Source organism: Vipera berus (assembly GCF_964194415.1).
Source record: "Vipera berus genome assembly, chromosome: 7".
NCBI lineage: Eukaryota > Metazoa > Chordata > Lepidosauria > Squamata > Viperidae > Vipera > Vipera berus.
In genome coordinates, this window is record NC_138209.1 from 28,743,644 (window position 1) to 28,766,096 (window position 22,453).

At 37.2% G+C, this 22,453-nt stretch overlaps 1 protein-coding gene across 1 annotated transcript in view; it reads right to left on the reverse strand.

Moving 5' to 3' along the window:
* The window catches only part of ARHGAP10 (Rho GTPase activating protein 10), a 135,666-nt gene that overhangs the window by 42,972 nt on the left and 70,241 nt on the right, over positions 1 to 22,453 (reverse strand). The window contains exons 15-19 of the mRNA XM_081332599.1: positions 21,394 to 21,481; positions 20,230 to 20,288; positions 18,689 to 18,794; positions 15,446 to 15,605; positions 2,183 to 2,333 (exon numbers count right to left, since the gene is read on the reverse strand). Of these exons, the coding sequence (XP_081188725.1) occupies positions 2,183 to 2,333; positions 15,446 to 15,605; positions 18,689 to 18,794; positions 20,230 to 20,288; positions 21,394 to 21,481 (564 nt within the window). The remainder of the gene's footprint in view (positions 1 to 2,182; positions 2,334 to 15,445; positions 15,606 to 18,688; positions 18,795 to 20,229; positions 20,289 to 21,393; positions 21,482 to 22,453) is intronic.

Consider the following 22,453-nt stretch of genomic DNA (forward strand, 5'->3'; position numbering starts at 1 on the left):
ATGTCTCACTTAGCAACATAAATTTGGGCTCAGTTGTGGTCATAAATAGAGGACTATCTATAATAGTCCTCTATTTTAGCCTAGATAAAATGAAAATTCAAATGCATCACTTCAAACTCACTAAAAAAGCTTTCCTTTTGGTTATCTTATTCCATTTATTCTGCAACTTACAATTATTGTCATAGACCAAATACAATTACCATATTTTCCGTCGTATAAGACGACTTTTTAACCCATGAAAATCTTCTCAAAAGTCAGGGGTCATCTTATACGCCAGGTGCTGAAACTTTAGGGACAGGGCTGGCTGTAAAACCTGGAGCGGATCTCCCGTTTAGTCTGCGCAGGGAAAGCGGGACCAATTGGAGTAGAAGCTGCAGTCTGTGATTTTTTACAGGCTGGGCTCTGGGCGTTTTTCCTTCTAAAGTTGAAGAGCAGCTGTAATTTATCCCAACTTGAAAGGCAGGTGGGGAATGCCACAGTCAGAGCAGCTGCTTAGCTCTAAGGACACATTTGACTCACGAACTGGGCGGGCTGGCTGGAAAACCTGGAGCGGATCTCCCATTTGGTCTTTTTTTTTTAATCCCATTTATATCCCGCCCTTCTCTGAAGACTCAGGGCGGCTTACAATTTAAAGCACAAATCAATGTGCTTAGCAATAGCCTTCATTCTATGTATATGCCTGCTTATTAGGGCTTTCACCCCCCCCACAAGCAGCATTATTACAAAGTCAGCTTATTGCCCCCAACAATCTGGGTCCTCATTTTACCTACCTCGGAAGGATGGAAGGCTGAGTCAACCTTGAGCCTGGTGGGATGCGAACCTGCACTAATTGCAGGCAGCTGGTGTTACTTAAGGCTCTGCGCAGGGAAAGCTTTAGAGTGAATTAGGAAAAGTGAAAAAGTGAATTAGGAAAATAGGGAATGGTTGCTGGAATTGGGTATGTCTAGTTTAACGAAGAGAAGGACTACGGGTGACATGATAGCAGTGATCCAATATCTCAGGGGCTGCCACAAAGAAGAGGGAGCCAAGCTATTCTCCAAAGCACCTGAAAGCAGGACAAGAAGCAACGGATGGAAACTAGTCAAGGAGAGAAGCAACCTAGAACTAAGGAGAAACTTCCTGACAGAACAATTAACCAGTGGAACAACCTGCCTCCAGAAGTGGTGAATGCTCCAACACTGGAAGTTTTTAAGAAGAGACTGGACAGCCATTTGTCTGAAATGGTATAGGGTTTCCTGCCTTAGCAGGGGGTTGGACTAGATGACCTCCAAGGTCCCTTCCAACTTCTTCTTCTTCTTCTTCTTCTTCTTCTTCTTCTTCTTCTTCTTCTTCTTCTTCTTCTTCTTATTATTATTATTATTATTATTATTATTATTATTATTAATTATTTATTTATTTATTTATTTATTTTAATTCCATTTATATCCCGCCCTTCTCTGAAGACTCAGGGCGGCTTACAATCTTAGCAGTAGCCTTCATTCTATGTATATGCCTGCTTATTAGGGCTTTCACACACACCCCCAAGCGGCATTATTACAAAGTCAGCTTATTGCCCCCAACAATCTGGGTCCTCATTTTACCTACCTCGGAAGGATGGAAGGCTGAGTCAACCTTGAGCCTGGTGGGACTCGAACCTGCACTAATTGCAGGCAGCTGGTGTTACTTAAGGAGGCATTAGCCCACTGCTCCACCAAGGCTCTTATTATTAAGTTTAATCCACTTGCACTGTTTTATGTTTACATGTTTGATGACAAACAGCCTTATGTTTATAAGTGACAGTTTTCCTACTAAGTACCTGCATGTCATAAGCATTTGAATTAAAATTAGCATATTAAAATCAAATCTGATGTTTTTTAATTTTTATTTGGTGTGCGTTGGAAGAGGGGTAGTCTTATACGGCGAGTATAGCCCAAACCCTATAATTTAACAGGAAATGTAGGGAGTCGTCTTATACGCCCAGTCGTCTTATACGCCGGAAAATATGGTATTTTTTAAAAAATCAGTTAAAGCACATTTTTTCCTAAAATTATGTAAACAGTGTATTATAAAAATGCATTCTATCAGAATCTTGCCTCCATTTTCTGATTTTTAGAAACAAAAATAATGAAATGAAAGCTATTGCTAAAGATATATTGCAATTCCACTATTGCCAAGATAGACAATAATATAATGAACATCTTACTCTCATCCAGCTCCAGACAGAGATTATATACAGCAAGAGGCCTCCTACTACGTTGCCCCTGTCGTCTTGACTGTCGTGGTGGAGCATTAGGAGGCGAGATTGGCACAGGGGCTGGCTCGGGGAAATAAGCATCAGGCAACGTGTGGAAAATCTGGAAAGAGGAATATAAAACACACTGATTTATTGTGAAGGACAACCTGTATAAATCCTGTACACCATTTTCAAGAAATCACTTGTTTGGGATTTGATTCAAAACTGGAAAGAGAAAAATTATATTCAATTTCTCACATTTTGGATATAATCATTTTAAATAAGTTAAAATTAAAATAAGCATAAATATTCACAGGCCAAAGAATTTTCAACTATGTTTGCCAGTTGGCAGATTATGATAAATCAGACTTACTTATGAATTAAGGCAAGAGATATGCTCTACAATTTGCCAAACCTATGAATTTTGCTCAGGTCTTTTGTTATAATTTGTTATAATTCTTAAAACTGAGGAAAGTAATGTATAACTATAGCTTACACTGCTTACTCTTTCACATGCATTGTGATTCCCTTCCCCATTGGGAAGAATAAATTAAATCTTACTGAAATGAAGAATCATAGTAACAAGAAGAATCATAGTAACAAGAAACAACTGATTTCTTATTTGTGTATCTTACTTTATTTATGTAGCCTACTCTTAAGAAGCAATCACTAAACTATCCTCCTAGATCCCAATTTTATCAGGTGAAAATTATAACCAGGAAAAGGGGTCTTTTTATCTATGGCACCTGGAAAAGTGTTCTTTATAGTTCTAGAATTCTACATTAGTATAACACTTAATTTCCCAAGCTTTTCAGATCAGATATATTTTTCCCACTGTGATTTTTTTTGCTAGGAACTTTAAACTACATATTATTATAAGAATGAAATTGAATCAGATTCCATTCATCTGTATCTTTCCTTTAAATCTTTTTGAGTATAAGTGAATCTTGTGCTTTTCTACATGGACAGATTGCCATGAATGTGCACAGCTCAACCTCTACCAAACACTTTTTGCATTTAGATGGGAACTGTTTGATATTCTTCACTTCTCCCTCCCATTTCCCCAAATTGCTACTATTATAAAGCAAAAATGAAGCCAAAGGTCTTTCAAAAGTGATAGCCTTCCAAAATATATATGTGGGTGGATGCATGCAGATACTCATTTCTCATTGCTTCAGAACATAAATCTTCGTAAGGTAAATAATCATTACTCTGAACCACAGCTGATGTTCATTATCCAGGTTAAAAGGACAATTAAACTCAGGTAGCACTAACTAGGGGGTGGGGAAGGATGAGACAAGACAAGACAATAAAACAAGATATGGGTCTTCTCTATATGCAAAAAGGATTTTTTAGGAAAGGAAGAAAACACTGAAGACTATTAACTCAGAGGCCTTATTCCACCTTATCTGGTTGGAATTAGGCTGCATTTCTTTTGGACTCATGTGAGGTTCTGTCATATCACATGTTGGTTGGATCAAATTCTTTTGGTAATATCTTTGGATCATTTCTTAATTTTAATTTCCCAAGAAGGAAAATGAAACTCAGTTTAGTTTACTGAGCTTTTATTTTCCAATATTATATCTTTAGATCTAATATCTAGTTCTCCACCTGATAAAGTCGTAGTTACCGTAGTTACTATGTTACCTCCAACCTTCAATGGAGGATATAGACCTAGATTCCCAAAAGGATATAACCAGAATTTTCCACCTCCATTACAGCTCAATACCCATCCTCTCCTGCTTCATAGCCAGATATTTTTATAATATTTCCCACACTTCACATAGAACACACTTCACTTTCACCCAAACCATCAAATTATCTATAAGGACAACAACTGGTAGATACATCAGTATTCCCTATTAAATTCATACTTGTGTATGTTATGATATAGAAGTTGAATTTATTTCACATTCATAACTAAGTGCCCTCTATGCAATAAATGGAGGACAAACTAATAACAACAATTGTTAAAAATCTAAATTCTCCTTTAAGCAGATTATCTGTTTTCTCCTAGGACCTAGGCAATCAACTTTGGCCACTACATATGTTGCTTACTTAATAATTGTTCAGAGATCAAACTTATGATGATGCTGAATGAGTAGCAGCTATAACTAGTCCTCATACTTATGTTGGTTGCAGCACCCATACAATCACATGATCACCATTTGTATAGGGAAGTTGAGAGAAGATAATGATCATGTGATGTTCTCACTTAATGACACGATTCGTTTAGTATTGGAATTTCTGTTGCTAAACAGTATGGTGACACATTGTTTTATGATTGTGTTGCTCAATGATGGAACTCCTGGTCCCAACTGCAACATGGTAGGTAATTTTTTAACAATAGCCATGTCTTGCAGATTTTATCTAATGTTTCCACCACACTATTAATTACTTCAAGCTTGTCTGTTTAACCTTTTAGTATTTTTACATCACTTTTATATTTACTGTGTTGTAATATCACCATTTATATATTGATTATGGATTGTAAAAAAATAAATAAATGCTTGTCTTCTGCATTGACAATATGACCTTTTTAATCAACGTGAACCAGATAGGTTTTCTGTATTTTTTTATTATTAATTGTTCTCTGACAGGTTGTGTTAGATTTACTTATTTATTTTGTATACTTCTGTTTTCCCAAAGTTAGCATTAAAATAAACAGTTTATAAAACTATAATTGTATTCTTCTGAGTCCTATGAGTGATAGCTCATTATTGTATTATTAAAACATTTTAACCAATTTTCAAAAAATTGTCACAGCAATGTTAATCAAACATTGGGATGGGCTATTCTGTTAAACATAAGACTACTGAGATACACTGTTTGCCTAATCTTCTTCAAATGGAGAATGATTAATAACTTCCCTCAAATAAAATGCACTGGATGGGGTCAATTTCACTTACAATGGTGATTCTGAAAATATTTTGAAATTAAGCCATATAAGGCTTCATAAATAAAAATTGGCTTTGAATTGCATCAGAAACATACCAAAACTAACGCAGGACCTATAGTACATACATTATATCACTATGAAAGTTTTCATTTGCCAATAAGTGGACTACTGATGTCTACAGCAACTGCGGTTTTAGAGTGGCCTTCAAAAGTAGCCTCATGTAATGTGAATTGTACTAGTCTAACTTTATGGTGGTGATATGGAGATACTATTAAAAAGGAATCAAAATGAGGAACCTATTAATAAATATGCATAGTATTGAAAAAATGAATTACACTTTTTTAGGAATAAGAAATAGAATGGCGAAGAACTATCATACTTAACTATAAACTTTTTAAAGTTGTAAAAAATTAATACAGATAGATCGATAGCTATAGATAGAATTACAAAGCAGTGACATTATTTTGCAAGTCCAAAATAACTGTTCTAAGAATAGTTCAGAGGAGCTACTGTGTTGTTAAGTGGAAGAAAAGTACAAGCCTAGCTGCTCTAAAGGTCCATGTCATGGTTCCCAAGAGCATCATAGCAATATCATACAACATCTGACTTTAAAGCATTGAAGATAAAAATAAACACATCAGGTTTGCTCTGAAACAATCTGGGCAGCCATTGCAGTAGCCATAACTGAAACAATTTGTAACACTACAGGTTTTTTTTATAGAGAAAATACCTCTCCATAGAAGTGCTACGAATGTAAACTTTAAGAAACAGGGGACTCACCTGAATAAATCCCAAAGCATCCTTTTTCTTCTTATAGTGTCAAAGATAAAATTCTTACCTTTCCATTAGCATCAGGAAATCATCAAAAGCACAAAGGGATTTTGCATTATTCAATAATTATATAGAACATTTAACAATTTTTGATTTCAATATTCTCTTACATTTTAACTGAGAGCACTGCATGCTGCCTAAGACCCAAGCAACATTAAAAGAAAAACTAAATTCTTGGTATTCCCTATTATTATTGAGAATATAAAGGGAGAGGGAAGCAAGTTTTTTTTCCAACATGGAAAATCTACTTTTCTTGGAAATATAAATTATACTTCGGGGCAACTTCGGCATACAGTTGTTAACCACAGCTTTTTCAAGAATTTAAAATGACTAAATGGACAAAAATGGGGAAAAATATGTTTATTTTAATTGCAAATCAACAGAAAAGGCAAAATACAGTACAACAAACTGAATCCTCATTTCCCAGAACTGAACAAATTTTTCATTGAATCAGTTGCCATGACAGAGGTGCAGGTGGGCAATGAGATCAATTTTCAGTAATATGGTCCTCCCTCATGGATAATAGACAAACAGCATGTTCACACTTGGAAGACAACTTAATTCTGTAATTGTGGGCTTTGGAAAAAATGGGAAACATATGTTCTACTAATTAGCAGGAAGACTCATTATCCAAATGGCCTATAATGTCAGAAGACTATAATGCAGTCTTCTTTTCAACTACATAAAAATATACAGCTAAGCTAAAGAAATGAAGAGAGACGCATAAAAGAAAAAAATCTCTTAGTGCAGATTCCGCCAACAATGCTGTTATTGCAACATTTAAAGGATAAGAACTGCATCCAGGAACATATGTCAGGGTTGATGTCCTACTGACAATTCTTCCTTAGCTGTACAAATTCTGACAGAACCTTCCCTAAGTGCAATACTCAGAGACCACAAGATTGCTGAATAAGGACGTGAAACTTAGGCCACTCCATTTGAAACATCTCGAGAAGAATTGTTGGAACAGAAGAGAAAGCCACAAAGCTTTTCACTCCTACTGACCCTGCTGGTAAGTTTAAGTTTAAGTTTAAGTTTTATTTGATTTATATACCACCCTTCTCCTTGGTAGGGACTCAGGGCGGTTCACAGGGCATATATAAAAAAGACAATACAAAAATTAAAAAAGATTAAACCCATGCCCAATTAAAACAGTAATACAAATTTAAAAACAATTAAAAAACCCATAATCCCCCATCAGGCCAGACCAGCTATTTCAAACAGGTGGGTCTTCAGGCCCCGACGGAAAGTTCGGAGGTCTGGTGCCATCCGGAGCTCCACCGGCAGTTGGTTCCATAATGCTGGAGCGCCCACAGAGAAGGCCCTCCCCCTGGGGGCCACCAGTCGGCATTCCCTGACCGGCGGCACCCTGAGGAGGCCCTCTCTGTGGGAACGCACAGGGCGGAGGGGAATCGATGCCGGCAGCAGGTGGTCCCTGAGGTATCCCGGACCCATGCCATGTAGGGACTTAAAGATCGTAACCAACACCTTGAACCTCACCCGAAAGACAACTGGTAACCAATGCAGCTCGCGGAGCAAAGGTGTAACATGGGAGTACCGGGAAACTCCCAAGACAACTCTCGCGGCCGCATTCTGTACCAGTTGGAGCCTCCGAGTGGTCTTCAAGGGAAGCCCCATGTAGAGAGCATTACAGTAGTCAAGGCGAGAGGTCACGAGCGCATGAGTGACCGTACACAGGGCATCCCGGTTCAGATAGGGCCGCAACTGGCGCACCAGGCGAACCTGGGCGAAAGCCCCCCTAGTCACGGCCACTATATGATCTTCCAGGGTAAGCCGTGAATCTAGGAGGACTCCCAAGTTGCGAGCCCTATCCACGGGGGGTAAGAGCTCACCCCCCATAGAAAGAGATGGAACATTTTGAATGTCCCGGGATGCCGGAATGCACAGCCACTCAGTCTTGTCAGGGTTGAGCTGAAGTCTGTTCCTCCCCATCCAGACCCGAACCGCCTCCAGGCAACGGGACATCACGGCGAGGGCATCACTGGGGTGGTTTGGGGTCGAAAAGAAAAGTTGGGTATCATCGGCATACTGATGATACCCAACTCCAAAACCACGAATGATCTCACCCAGCGGTTTCATATAGATGTTGAACAGGAGAGGCGAGAGAACCGACCCCTGAGGAACTCCACAAACGAGAGACCTAGGGGCCGATCTCTGCCCCCCTGCCAACACCGACTGCGAGCGTCCCAGGAGATAGGAGGAGAACCACTGAAGAACTGTGCCTCCCACTCCCAATCCCCTGAGACGCCGCAGCAAGATACCATGGTCGATGGTATCGAAAGCCGCTGAGAGGTCTAATAGGACTAGGACAGAGGAATATCCCCTATCCCGCGCCCTCCAGAGATCATTCACCAGAGCGACCAATGCCGTCTCCGTGCTGTACCCGGGCCTGAAACCCGATTGGTAGGGGTCCAGATAATCCGCTTCATCCAGGACCAGAGGGAGCTGATGCGCCACCACACTCTCAACAACCTTCGCAAGGAAGCGAAGGTTGGAGACTGGACGAAAGTTGTTCAAAACAGCTGGGTCCAGGGCAGGCTTCTTGAGGAGAGGTCTCACCACCGCCTCCTTCAAGACGGTGGGGAAATAACCCTCACTCAAAGAAGCAGATATAACCGCCTGGAGCCAGCCTCGTGTCCTCTCCCTAGCTGCATAAACCAGCCAGGAAGGGCACGGGTCCAACAAACATGTGGAGGAGCTCAGCCTCCCCATAATCCTGTCCACTTCATCAGGGGTCACAGAATCAAACTCTTCCCAGATAACATTGACAAGACCGCCCGTGTCCTGATCGCCTGACTCTGCCCAGCTGGAGTCCAAACCGGTCCGAATCCGAGCGATTTTATCCGACAGATGTTGACTAAATTCCTCGGCACGACCCTGCAAGGGATCCTCACCTCACCTCCTGATTAAGAAGTGAGCGAGTCACCCTAAACAAGGCGGCCGGGCGATTATCTGCGGACGCGATGAGAGTGGAGAAGTAATTACACCTCGCCACCCTCATCGCTGCGAGATAAGACCTAATATAGGTTCTTAACCGCAACCGGTCGGGTTCGGATCGGCTAGACCTCCAGCAGCTCTCTAGGCCCCGTTTCCGACGCTTCATCTCCCGGAGCTCCGCAGAAAACCATGGAGCTCGCTGGGATCTGCGCTGGGTCAGGGGCCGCAAGGGTACAACCCGGTCAAGTGCCTCAGTGGCTGCCCTTTCCCAGGCTTCCACTAAGGCATCAGCCGAGCTGTGAGCAGTGGAGGCAGGTGGGGACCCCAGCGCCGCTTGGAATCTATCAGGATCCATTAAGCGTCTGGGGCGGTACCATCTAATTGGCTCCGTACCCCCACGGCGGGGGGTGGCAAAACGGAAGACCAGCCGCAGGAGATGATGATCGGTCCATGACAGGGGCATAATAAATGGAGAGCCCCCACCTAGATCATCCAACCACCGTCTAGATAAAAAAATCAGGTCAAGGGTGTGGCCTCCCTCATGAGTTGGCTCTGAAATTACTTGCGTCAGGTCCATGGCCGCCATGGAAGCCATGAACTCCCGAGCTAGCTCAGATGAACCTCCCAGGGATGGTAGATTGAAGTCTCCCAAAACTATAAGTTTGGGAAACTCAACCACCAAACCCGAGAGGATATCGAGCAGATCGGGCAGGGCTGCCGCTGTGCGACTAGGCGAAATGTACACCAGCAGCAAGCCCAACTGCGCCCCAGGACCAAATCTCATAAAGAGAGACTCACACCCGACTATCTGAGGAAGACTACTGAGGTAGACTACTAATTTAATAGCCAACTGGAAAAGAGGCCAGAATTTTTTGTGTTGCAGTGTTTTTAGTCATCAGTCTCTTGCAGCTATGGATATTCATTCGTTTGCTGTTCCTTCAGCTCTTTTTTCACATAGCAAATCAGGTCAGTTTAAAATAAAATAATCCATTAATTATCAAATGTTCAAAGGGATAAGGGAACATGAGAGATTTGACTTGGTACATATTGTTGAGAATTACTGTAGGAAAAAACCCTATATTGTTAAGAATAAGAAAGACAATATGATTAAAGTATTTTTGGAAGGACGCTCAGCCCATTAAACAGCCTCTCTCCTTCTCCAATACCCCACAATTCTAACAGCTCTATCTTCCATTCAATCAGCTCTTCTTTCTTATCCTCAAGTGTGTTCTGAGATCTTCACAGGTAAGATATCTTCTCCATTTCTGATATTATTGCTACGTCTTCTAATTCTTCGTTTGTCTGCGTCTGTCTGTTAGTTCCTTTCTGTAGGTCATCCATCTTTGGATCTGCTTCCTCTGATTTTCCTTCTATTTTCTGGGTTGCTAATTCCTTCTTTGTAGTCATTTTCTGATTTAGATTAAAGAATTGTTCATGTCCTTTGTGTTATTTTTAGTCTTATCATGAGCTAAGGCAATTGTCTCTTGTATTGATTTTAATATTGAAAGAATTTCTTTCTGAAATTCATCAACATTTTCTTGTTGGTATGTCAAGCTAGGGACTTTGGGGACAGGTATTAGGGCTGTTTTTTTACCATTTGAAGCTAAGTATGGAACGTCCATTTTGTTTTTGTAAGTAGTCTTTATAGTCCAATCTATTTAGGGATTTAAAAAGTTTCAATTGTCATTTGAACTCCTAATTATCCAGCTGGCCTATCAGTCCGTCCTTAAGTCTCCCCTCAGCAAATATAAGTTCAAATTTTTCAAATTTTTCTGTCCAATGAAAAACACATCCTTTCTGTCCAGAGAGAGAACAGCAATTAAAAACTGTTCATAAATCAAAGGTTTATAGTCCACAGTATTCCATCATCTCAATCAATAATGCATGTTTCTTCTATAGAGAAATAGCTCCGTGACACAGCTCTAAAAGTCAGTTAGTATTTATATTCATAGTCCAGGCAGGCCAGTTTCAAAATAGTTTATTTTCTCTGCCACACAGATAAGCAGTCCAAGAGGTTTTTTTGTCTCCCCCCCCCCCACACACAGGGAATGTGGTGGAAATTCCCCTTCTCTCTCTCTTCAGGGAGGATTCTTTGCTTTGGGCAGTTTTCTCACAGGAAAAAGTCTTAAAGTCATAAAAAGAGGGTAGGATCTCATCCAGTTCCATCCACATTGCTCGAAAATTGCTGGTTAATGCTTATTTTCTTAGGCTATCAGCAGCTTCTGACTGGCCACATGAATGTAGTCAGTCTTTCCCCCGCTGGTTTGGAGGGCTTCCTCGGATCAAATGGAAGGGCTGCCACCTCCCACGATCAACAAGAGTCACCTCCTTTTCTGTCACCTCTTCGGGGGGAATGTTCGACCATTTTTAGGGTCCCCAGCGGGGCAAAATCAAACACGGAAGGAGCCCCTTCTTCCTGGACCCATTACGCTGCAACATCAAACCGGAAGTCCATAAATACATTTATTGATCTGACATATGATTTTAAATAAGATTTTAAGAAAATAGGTAAGTATTCCTCAGCATTAGTGAGCAAACTTTTCTGTTCTTAGGTTACCTTAATTGTGGGAAAAAACTATTTTGTACATAGTTATTTTAAGAATATGTAAATAAATCTGCTAAAACATATGGATGACATAAAGCTCTTTTATAAAAGTAATTATTGGTTTAACAGATGAACCATTCTAAAAACTAGACTTTTAGCTTTTAAGTTTGACTCTGCATTCTACTGTAACATATTTTATTCAAACCACATGATGAAGATATAAAAATCATGCTTTACAGTATAGTCTTTATTTTATAAAGGAACTCTGTCCAATATAAAAAGCATATGGAAAATCTGCTTGATGTGCTTTTCACAAAAAGAGTTGGACAAAAGGAATACATAATCATTACCAAATACAACAGAAATAGAAATATTCTACTAAATGAAATAATTAATCATGTTTTCCCTCTCTTTTCTTCCCTTTCCCCACCCCCAGTTCTGCTTTCATATATTCTACTTGGCTTAAATATTAAGTTTTTTAAGTACCAGTATCCAAAATTCAGAGTAATTCATAATGTGTGGAAGAAAAAATACAAATTCAGGAAAAATCAACATCAACTAATGGTTTAAAACAATAGCCATTTTTAATCTTCACTTTTTATAGTGAACATTATGGATTATTAATATTTATATATTAAAAACCCTACATATGAAGAAACCAGCAGTGGAATTTTAACAACATATGCATTCATTTTCATAAAGTCACATTAACTCTTCTTAGAACAAGGACAAAATGTTGGTTTGACAAACTTTACTGAATATATAAAAACTGTAGTATGCACATCAATGTGATATCCCACACTATGACTCTTAATCACAAATGTATTACTGTGACTCTACAAAAACAATATGGCATTGGGATTGAAAGCATAACTGTTGGATGAACTTTTCTCAGATGTATGTATGTATGTATGTATGTATGTATGTATGTATTATTTAACATATTTATATAGCATCCCAACTCACAAATAGGTGAGTCTGGATGGCTTACATCATATATAAAAACCCACAAGAAAAACCACTCCCGGTACCATGGCAGCCTCAACAATTATAGGTAATCTGATTAGATTAAATCACAACTTTGAATCTCAATATTGGGGATTGGGATAGGGAGAATTTAAGGCAGTATTAAAGACTAATACTATAATGCATGTAAGATATTATATTTACAATAATAAAAATGTTCTGTTATAAATACTACCATTAACCAACTTTATGTCACAAGGAAGGGAGGGAGGGAAGGAAGAAAGGAAGGAAATAAAAAAGAAGGAAAGAAAGAAGGAAAGAGTTTGTTTTAGATTGCCAAGAATAAGGAGAATTTATTTACTGTAATAAGACCAGTGGAAAATACATTTGCTTCTACTGCCACCTTTCTGTTATTATGTGTATGTAGGAAATTAAAATAAATTGTTAAAAGTGAAACATTTTAAGCCTCCCTTGATGTGATGCTTCCACAGACATCTGTCTGCCAGTCTGACTATAATGAATCTAGTAGAATTTCCATTGTACTGAAAGCAAGCTTTTTGCCAGTCTGGAAAGCAGCAGGATGGTGTGTGTGGGAGAGAAGAGTCAACTGAACAAGCTGACACTTTCTGTCAAGTGCAGAAGCAATAGTAGAAACATAAAATGATTTAAAGACATTATTACATATAAGCTGTACTTCTCGGAACCTTGATGAAGTTTAAAGATATGGCTATAGAAGCAAACACATATGTTTTTATTCTTTTTCCTGTGCGTCTTTATTTTTTTAGAAAAGAGATAAAAAAATTGAGGCTGCAACCTTAAACATGAAAGTTATAAAGTAATATAAATCTTAAACAAATGAAAAAAATGGTTTTCTCCCATTTATTCAATCTATAAATAAATAATGTGGAAATGAAGGGACGAAAGAAGGCTTTTGGAAGCATTTGTTTATTAATAGCCTATGCTGAAATGCTAATCAACTCTTACGGGCAAATGAATGATGTTATATTTAGGTAAAGGTAAAGGTAAAGGTTCCCCCGCACATGCATGCTAGTCGTTTCCGACTCTAGGGGCCGGTGCTCATCTCCGTTTCAAAGCCGAAGAGCCAGCGCTTGTCCGAGGACGTCTCCGTGGTCATGTGGCCGGCATGACTAGATGCCAAAGGTGCACGGAACGCTGTTACCTTCCCACCATAGTGGTCCCTATTTTTCTACTTGCATTTTTACCTGCTTTCGAACTGCTAGGTTGGCAGAAGCTGGGACGAGTAACAGGCGCTCACTCTGTTACGCGGCACTCGGGATTCGACCCGCCAAACTGCCGACCTTCTGATCGACAAGCTCAGCGTCCTAACCCACTGAGCCACCGCGTCCCTTACGATGTTATACTTACCATTGTTCAAATCAGTGATTTATGATTATCAATTTTTGACTAACTTTTTCATATCATGCCTAGATGAATCTATCAAAATTTCAGTTAATATTTGATTTACTACTAATCAATGAATGTCACAGGAGCTAATTATTCTTTGGCATTCTGAGGCAAATTTGCAACGGGACAACTACTTTGAAAACTACTTTTTCAGGACTCTCTTTATTTTCACATCTGCCAAACTTTGAATCCCCATGCACCTACTGCATCAAATCCACCTTAGTTTCATTGAGATTTTTTTTTAGTTTATGACCTGTAATCCATTAATTCAGAGTAGAGTTGGGAGATTGTCCTACCGTATACATTCAGATTAGGAATATATTCTATATTCTATGCACAGAACAGCTGGTTTTGAATGGTCCATGCCAAGATCTAAATAGGTTTCAAGTGTTTCAGGCAAAATGGTTGTGATATTCCACATAGGAGCATTAGCAGTGGCTGAGGGGTCAGAGAGAAGTAAAAGAACTAAAAAGAAAGGAAGGAAGTGACTGAGCTGGTGAGTTATGCCCTTATTCCCGCTACACACTGGGAACTGGTAATGGCTGATCCAAAGAGTTCAATAGAAATCCTAGGATGGGATGGATTCAAAATGAATTAGTTTCTCCATTCTATTCACCGTATTAATTCAGTTTATGCATTTTAATATTTTTATGTGGCATCAACATTACAAAACAAACCTTCTGTTTATTAGCACTGGAGGGATGGAAAGTTTGAAAAGAATCACTGCATCTCCTAACACAATAATTCTCATATACAAAACAAAAGTAAAGCACACAAATGCAGAACTTTCTTTTAAAGACTGCAGCTAAATACTGAAATATATCCTTGAAAAAAAGTAAAATAAAAAAGAGAACTTTAAATATTTGAAAAGTTCTAATAGGTACTACCTGCAGATAAGCTGAAGAGTTAAAACAGGGGGTCAGAGAGATAAATGACAGAGATACTAGGAAGTCACAGACTGATAAAAAGATGTTCTATTTTAAAGTCAAAGAGAAAAAACAAAAGTTTACAGACTAGAGAATAGGGTAGTCATTAGGCAAGTAACCGTATCATTATACATACTTGCATTTCAGAAACTTAATTGGAAAAAAATCATTCTTTTTCCAAAATGTTCTTATGTGTCAAGCTAATATAACTGCTTTAACTGCAGACTAACAAGATATTTTATTAATAAACCTATTAATAAAATAATTAGAAGTAATGTACATCCCACAAAGAAGCAAAGCAGAAAGAAGTTGTCCTAATCAAGAAGCTATCCTCTTTATTAGACACAAATAGTAGTCCATCTCCTTCCCTTTCCAAAAACATCATACACGTTTTCCATTTTTCTACAAAACAGAATGTAAGGGTTGTGCCAATCTAGTTGTTTTTTACAGGGGATGAACAGGGAAGATTTAAAGGTCAAAGTGAATTTCATAATTCTTACGAAGGCTGAAAATGTCACCTCCTCCTTACAATTACTGAAAACCTATTAAAATTAAGGTGATTCTGCTTCCTATGTTATGGAAGTATGAAATTTGATAAAATCATAAATTATCTCATAGGAATTTAATATCAAATACAAAGTATAAAATATTTGTACAGTTTTTTCCCTACTTCTTGTACTTACTTTTTCATGGTTTTCAATTAGAATCTCCACCACAATGTTCTGAAATTTCAGATCCATAAGACCAGCCACTGTTTCTTCCTGTGGCCTCATTAATGTTGGTCCAAATACAACTCCTAAATTTGCCACAGTCATACGATTTTTCGTAGCGTGATCAGAAACACTTTTCAAAAACAGAAAGAAAGAAACAACCAGCATTATGAAAATGGCTACTTTAAGATGAAAAAATAAAATTACATTTCCTTCAACCATTGAACTTTTACAACCATTCAGGATGAGCTTGTGAATTTCTTCTCTTTTCTTAAAATATTAAACCTCATTTGATAGATGGAAGTACCCCAAATTTTCAAACAATTAGAAATATACTAACAGAAAAACAAAAAAAGGTTTTGTCCCTCTCAAAAAAAAAGTTTTTAGTAATACTAACAATTATTTTATATCATTTCGAGGCGAACATTTTTTACATCAATTAAAAGCAATACTGTTAATGAAGATAATAGATTACATCCTGATTTGTGTATTCCTATATTGCATGTAGCGCCATGTCTAATATCTGTAGACAACAGTATCTAGCTTGCAAATTAGCCTCCAGATTGGAAATAGGAGTAACATAGTATAGTGTAAACATGTTTGGGGTTAAAACTAGAATTTGGTTGCACTGTGGAATAATGGTCAAAATGTGTCAAAAGAAAAAGGTAGTGTCTTTACATGCATCAGGAATGTTGTATGTAACACAGGTGCAATTAAGCTGAGTATATAGGTCATCCTTACTTAATCACCACTAGTTTAGCAACTGTTAAAAGTTGCAACAGTGCTGAACAAGTGATACTCATTCTTGAAGTTCTGGCCATCACAATGATTCTGCAGTCACATAATCATGATTTGTGACCTTCCCAGCCAGCTTCCAAGTAAAGTCAATAGGGCAGGAAGATGGAAGTTAAGTGAGGACCTTGCATAACGATCTTCAGTGACATTAGCCAGGGGCAGCCAAATAAAATTGTGATATCCAGATAACTGCACAACAGAAATTCCTTTCCAATTAGTATTTTTATGCAAGAACTACTGTACATATCTGACCAGAGTCATGATGAGATGTGGAGAGCAATTTCTATTGTCCATGTTAAGAGACAACCAAGGCACATGGAAGACAGTGACTTGTAATTTAAGAGTAGCAAACAATAAAGAACCTTAATTAAAAAGTAAAATGGAAAGAGAAACATGTTCACTGTTAGTAAAGTTTTTGGATAAATGGAAAGGCTTTTCTAATGCTTTTGGTGTGGCTGGGAAAGATCCTGTTTCCTTCCTCTCTGGAGTGAGAGTGGCCCTATTGAGAAATCCTTAGGAAGAGGAAAAGAGAAACAATAGGTGAAGGAAGTAAAATGGATGACGTGTAGCAAATATCATATAGTAAGTTCAAGAAGGGAGGGAGGACTGATTGGCAGAGCAATTTTAAATGGACAGTTAAATATACCAACTAGAGTTTTGCTGAGGTCAGAAGAGTACAGTAACCAATGTGATGCCAGTCTATTTTTTAACCCACTGGCTATTCCCTGGATACTGGTCACTATGGATATTTGGACCTGGATTCCAGATCTATTTGTAATAACATGGCTTGAATGAGATTCAGTGGGAAAAACTGGTGCATACCAACAAGACAAAGTTGGGTGGAAATGAGGAATTTCTTTGTCTGAGATTCACCTGCTAAGATTTTGAGTGCTGCAGCAGTACTAATTCCAATGATAAAATAAATGGTGGTGGTGATTCTATGTGAGGTTTACAAAAAGAAAAAAAGAGGCTTATTTATGGTGCACTTCAATCTCCAAAGTCTGAGCAATGTACAGGGACAAAACAAAAGCTCAAAAAATTCAGCGAAATTCAATCCTCAAACCAATGCTTATGAACAGTGCCATCAATTGATCCATCAAACAGAAGAAAAGGTTTGATGGAACAACAAAGATTGTATTTATTTGCTGAATTTATCAGGATAGGGACTTCATGCAGTGTTGGGCTAAATATAGTGTACTATCATGAAAAGACTTGTCCCTTAGTTCAGCCACCATCTGCTTTTAGTAGACAGGGATATTCTCAACAGACCTCCCTAGATAAGTGACTTGGATAAGCAGATTCTATTCTGGAAAGATGTTGCCAAATTTATCTGATACTGCATCATAAAGTACTTTAAAATTCATTAAGCATGCATGTGATACAGATAACTTTTTCATATTGTCAGTGGGGCATATTGAGTAAAATGGGCATGGAAGAAAAGGAAAGAAATGAAATAAAAAAGAACAAAAGTAGAATGTTCAGAGGAAGTACAATTTCTGTATGAAAAAGAATGAGAACAAAAAATAAGGAATCTTTATGGAAGAGGTAAACAGAAGTGTTTAAGAGAATAAAAGCTGTATAAAATGAAATAAAGAGATACTGAATAATGTATATAGACAAAAAATAATAATCCCAAAGAATGTAGTCAAAGAAAATACTGGAAATATTTGAACATTGAGCTGAAAGTCTGTTGTCGAGTACAGTAAGAGCAGTATACTCAATGGAATGTAAGCATGTCTAAGAATAAACAAAATGCTTAGCAAATGGTTCAACAGTGAGCAGAGATTAAGACATGGGATGTGTGATCTTTCCTTAGTTTTTAGGCAATGTTTCTTTTAGATATCAGTATGTGTGATTGTGTGCATGTGTGTATATTTTTGCATGGAGACCATATTGTGTTGTTTGCTAGTACTTCAATAATTTGCAATGTATATTACATAAACCAGATAATTAGATGTACAGATCTAAAAATTAAAATACTGAAAACCAAGTTAAGTATATGTGGTAAAACAAGAAGAAAAAGGGTCACCAATACTGAATAAACATAGACTGAACACAAAAGTAAATGACCAGCATGAAAGATGAACATTGAGATGGTTGTATGGAAAGGTATACTAAATGAATATTGCTATAAATGGCAATGGTTTCGGCTATGTTTCTTTTCTTTCTGTAATGCTTCTTATTATTTTAGCTATTTCTTAATATTTCCCTCTGTATTAACAGTGCTTAATCAGTAAGGGTGGGCATCCATCCATCCAGCTTAAATTTTACTAAAATAGATATATAGTATACAACAAGGCAAAGTTCACATTTGTTTTTGCTGTTTATATGAAATATAAAAATACACTCTGAATATAATCAGCCTTCTGGAACTGCAAAGGAAAAAAATGTAAACATCAAACTAAGATACAAGATGCTTACTTTGCTAAGTGCTTCACAACAATATCAAGCATTTCTCTGTTCTTTTCTGGAAGTTTATGAACCAAGGAGTGGATAACTTTAACACGAGACTCAGGGCTACCACTTTCTACATAAAAGGAAAAAAATAATAATTCGTAGTTATGCACTTGGCACAATGTATGCTGAAAATTATGTATAAACATTTTAATTTTCTTTCTTGCTACCTGTGCATTTTTAAAAGTATAAAGTGAAATCCTATTTTGATAATTTTTTATCTCCCCAGATGCTAGGATACTTCAGTACTATATTAAAAGTTGCTATTTATAGAACATTTATCTTAAGAGGGTAGCTTTTTTATTCTCTTGGCCTTGTTTATGACTTTCCATAATATACAACCAAGCATCAGTTCCGTTTCCTGAAAACCACCCTGACTATAATATTTAAACAATTTGTTGAAGTGCATTACACTGAGATAATACAGACATGTCACAGCCCCACATGGGGCATAATGAAAATGAAATGATGTACAAATATGGTAAAAAATGAGATTTGCTAAACCTATGCAGATTTGTAAACAATTAGGTGACAAGAGTCACTTGATAGTAAAATCAGCAGTATTAAAATAAAATAATAACATAAAGTAAAAATAAAAATAAAATGGTGAATAAATTAAATAAATACCTTGAATTAATAAACACACACACTATCCACTCCAACCATTTATCTCCCATATCCTTTAGTATCATTATCTCTTTTCCAGCTTTACCTTCTTCCTCCTAGCATGCTTCAAGCTTAAATACTAAGAGAGTCCTACAAATCTCTTTTACAGATCCTTCTTTTTACAGAGCTTTCTTTCTTCATATCCTTAAATATCGTGCCTTCTCCTTCAAACCATTGCAAATTCTGCTCCCTTCCTTGTTGCTAGCAGTCCCTCAGCTTCTTTAAGTCATAAACCTCTTTAGCCTTCCCCTTTAAAAAGTTACAGTCATAGTGAAACTTTTAATATTCTCTTCTCTCATAAAAGGTAGGTTTAAATATATGAGTAATTAGGCATTTCATATTAATAACTAGGTCACTTTCTTCTCTACAGTACAATATGGATTTTCTGATGAGGGGACACTGAATCATACAATAATTCTTCTTTAGTTAATTATGGTTATGTTGACAGTCTTTTTGAAAGATTCTTAACACAAAGTTCAAGCTTCTATGTAATTCAACTACATTACATTCTGGGAGGTTACATCCAGTTTTCTCATTGCCCATTTCATTTTATTTTCATAAGATAAAAATAATGCTAATATGTATAAATTATATTGCAAAATCCTTCTATTAAGCCAAATAGTTTTATATATGAATTTGAATATATACTGTATAATGGTTTGCAGTGAGGCTGTTGTACTATGTAGAAAGTTTTTAACATTCTGAATACTATATGCTTTTGTAAGAGGACCAGAAATATACATAAATTGCAAATGATTTTTGGAAAAGACTTTGAATATTAAGTTGCCTAACTTAATAATTATTATTTTAAAAGAAATAAAATCTGATAAGTCATATATTACTAGCAAGAGTGATGAATTCTCCGTGTAACTCATACGTCATTAAGGGCTCTGGCAGGCTTCTGTTAAGACAAAAACATTGTAATAATTAAAGGGGAAAAATGATCATGCCTATTTAAATTTACAATTGTTTAAATACAAACATTCTAAAACTATATATTTTATCATACTACAATGCATTCATTTTAATTTTCCACTATTTAATTTTCCACTTAGGATGCCTTTTATAAAAACTATAAAAAAACACCCCATCATTACGTGAAATATTTCTCTGGGTTGTATCCCATATTGCACATGAGGAAAACCTTGAAGTTTCTACCACCAGAGCCAGAAAATATAAAGGTATCATTACCATAATGCAAACAATGTAGTCTTTAAAGGATACCTTTTTTCAAAACATAAAAGTTTATTATGACTATTCTCCACAGATTGCACTCTGAAAATTACAATTTACTTCTTTTTCTTTCTAGTCGAAAGGAATGTTGAAAAGGAAATATGTAAAGGAGCTTGAGTGTCTGTCTATCCATTAGCAGTACCACTCTCCAAACCCAGGACAGGACAGAATCAAATTGGGGGTGGCAGAATGTTGCATTAATGAATCAGCTGAGGCTATAGAGAAAAATGTGCCCATGAATTGCTACAGAAAGGGCACTTGTGCAGCAGCATGACATGTTGCCAACCATTAGCAGTACCACTCTCCAAACCCAGGACAGGACAGAATCAAATTGGGGGTTGCAGAATGTTGCATTAATGTATCAGCTGAGGCTATAGAGAAAAATGTGCCCATGAATTGCTACAGAAAGGGCACTTGTGCAGCAGCGTGACATGTTGCCAACCATTAGCAGTACCACTCTCCAAACCCAGGACAGGACAGAATCAAATTGGGGGTGGCAGAATGTTGCATTAATGTATCAGCTGAGGCTATAGAGAAAAATGTGCCCATGAATTGCTACAGAAAGGGCACTTGTGCAGCAGCGTGACATGTTGCCAACCATTCCATTCTAAACTTTTTCCCAGGTCATTTCATTAAAGGACTGGGAAAAATTCCAGAAATAACATTCTACACGCTTCCTAAAATTGTTTACACTTGCATTTTTCAAAAAACATGATAACATTTGCCATCTAGTATGGTTTCAATTGAATTACAGAAATCATATTTAACTGTACCTTAAGTATTGTTTCACTGTACTTGTTATTGTCTTCACTTCCCATTCTGTATTACCTTCCAAATCAACTTCATCACATATTTTTGCATCTAGAAAATAAAGCAGGTAAATTTGATCAGTTATAATTCAGATTTCAGATACTGTATAACTGAGTTTATGAAAGCAGCAATAAATCAAATAATAAAGTTCTGCTAATGAAGAGAATAAGCCACACACCTGCAAGATTCTGTTTCTTATCTTCTATGCATAGAGAAGTAGAAACTACAAGATAGTGGGAGTACATAGTATACAGTACAGAAAAGACTGTTTCAAAAATCAAATTTACACCTGTTGTCTGTTGTGGTCTGTGTGAATTATATATGGGTTATTAGAAGGCTTATCTGGGATATTTATATTCTGGGACAAATAGCACTCATTAATACAGAATTAAAAGCAACACTGATATCAAACAAAGTATCATTTTGAGGTCAAACATTTAATATATAATGCTGAATGCTCCCTTGTCTGGAAGAGATATAGAACTGCAGATATCAAACTAGTTGATAGAGTGACTTCTCATGGACTCTATGGTTTTGGCTGGTTAAAATACACGCTGGTTACAATAAATTTTGTCAATTAAATTAATATATATTGATATTATTGATACATCTTTTTATCCATTAGACAAGAGAGATTTTTTCCTCAATCCAGAAAAGCAGACAAATATCTGTTATATATCATAAAATGACTGTTGCAGACATAAAATTCCAAGATTCAGTGGCTATCCACTAAGATCCCAAAAGAGTACAGATAAAAAGACACTCAGGTGAGGCCACTTTAGTCTATAAAAGAAGACTATAGTTGGTCTTTACAAAGTGTCTAACATTTGATACAGCTCCCTCACAACCAACCTAAAAAGTCAGGCCTTGACACTAGGCAACTAAGTGACTGGAGGTCAGGGTGCAGATTCTTACTGTGTATTAGATCCTATGAAACAACTAGAATAGCACAGAGAATCATACCTATCTTAGTCACCAAAAACAATCAAGGTGGTTCTTGATGAGGTATACCTCAGGCATGCA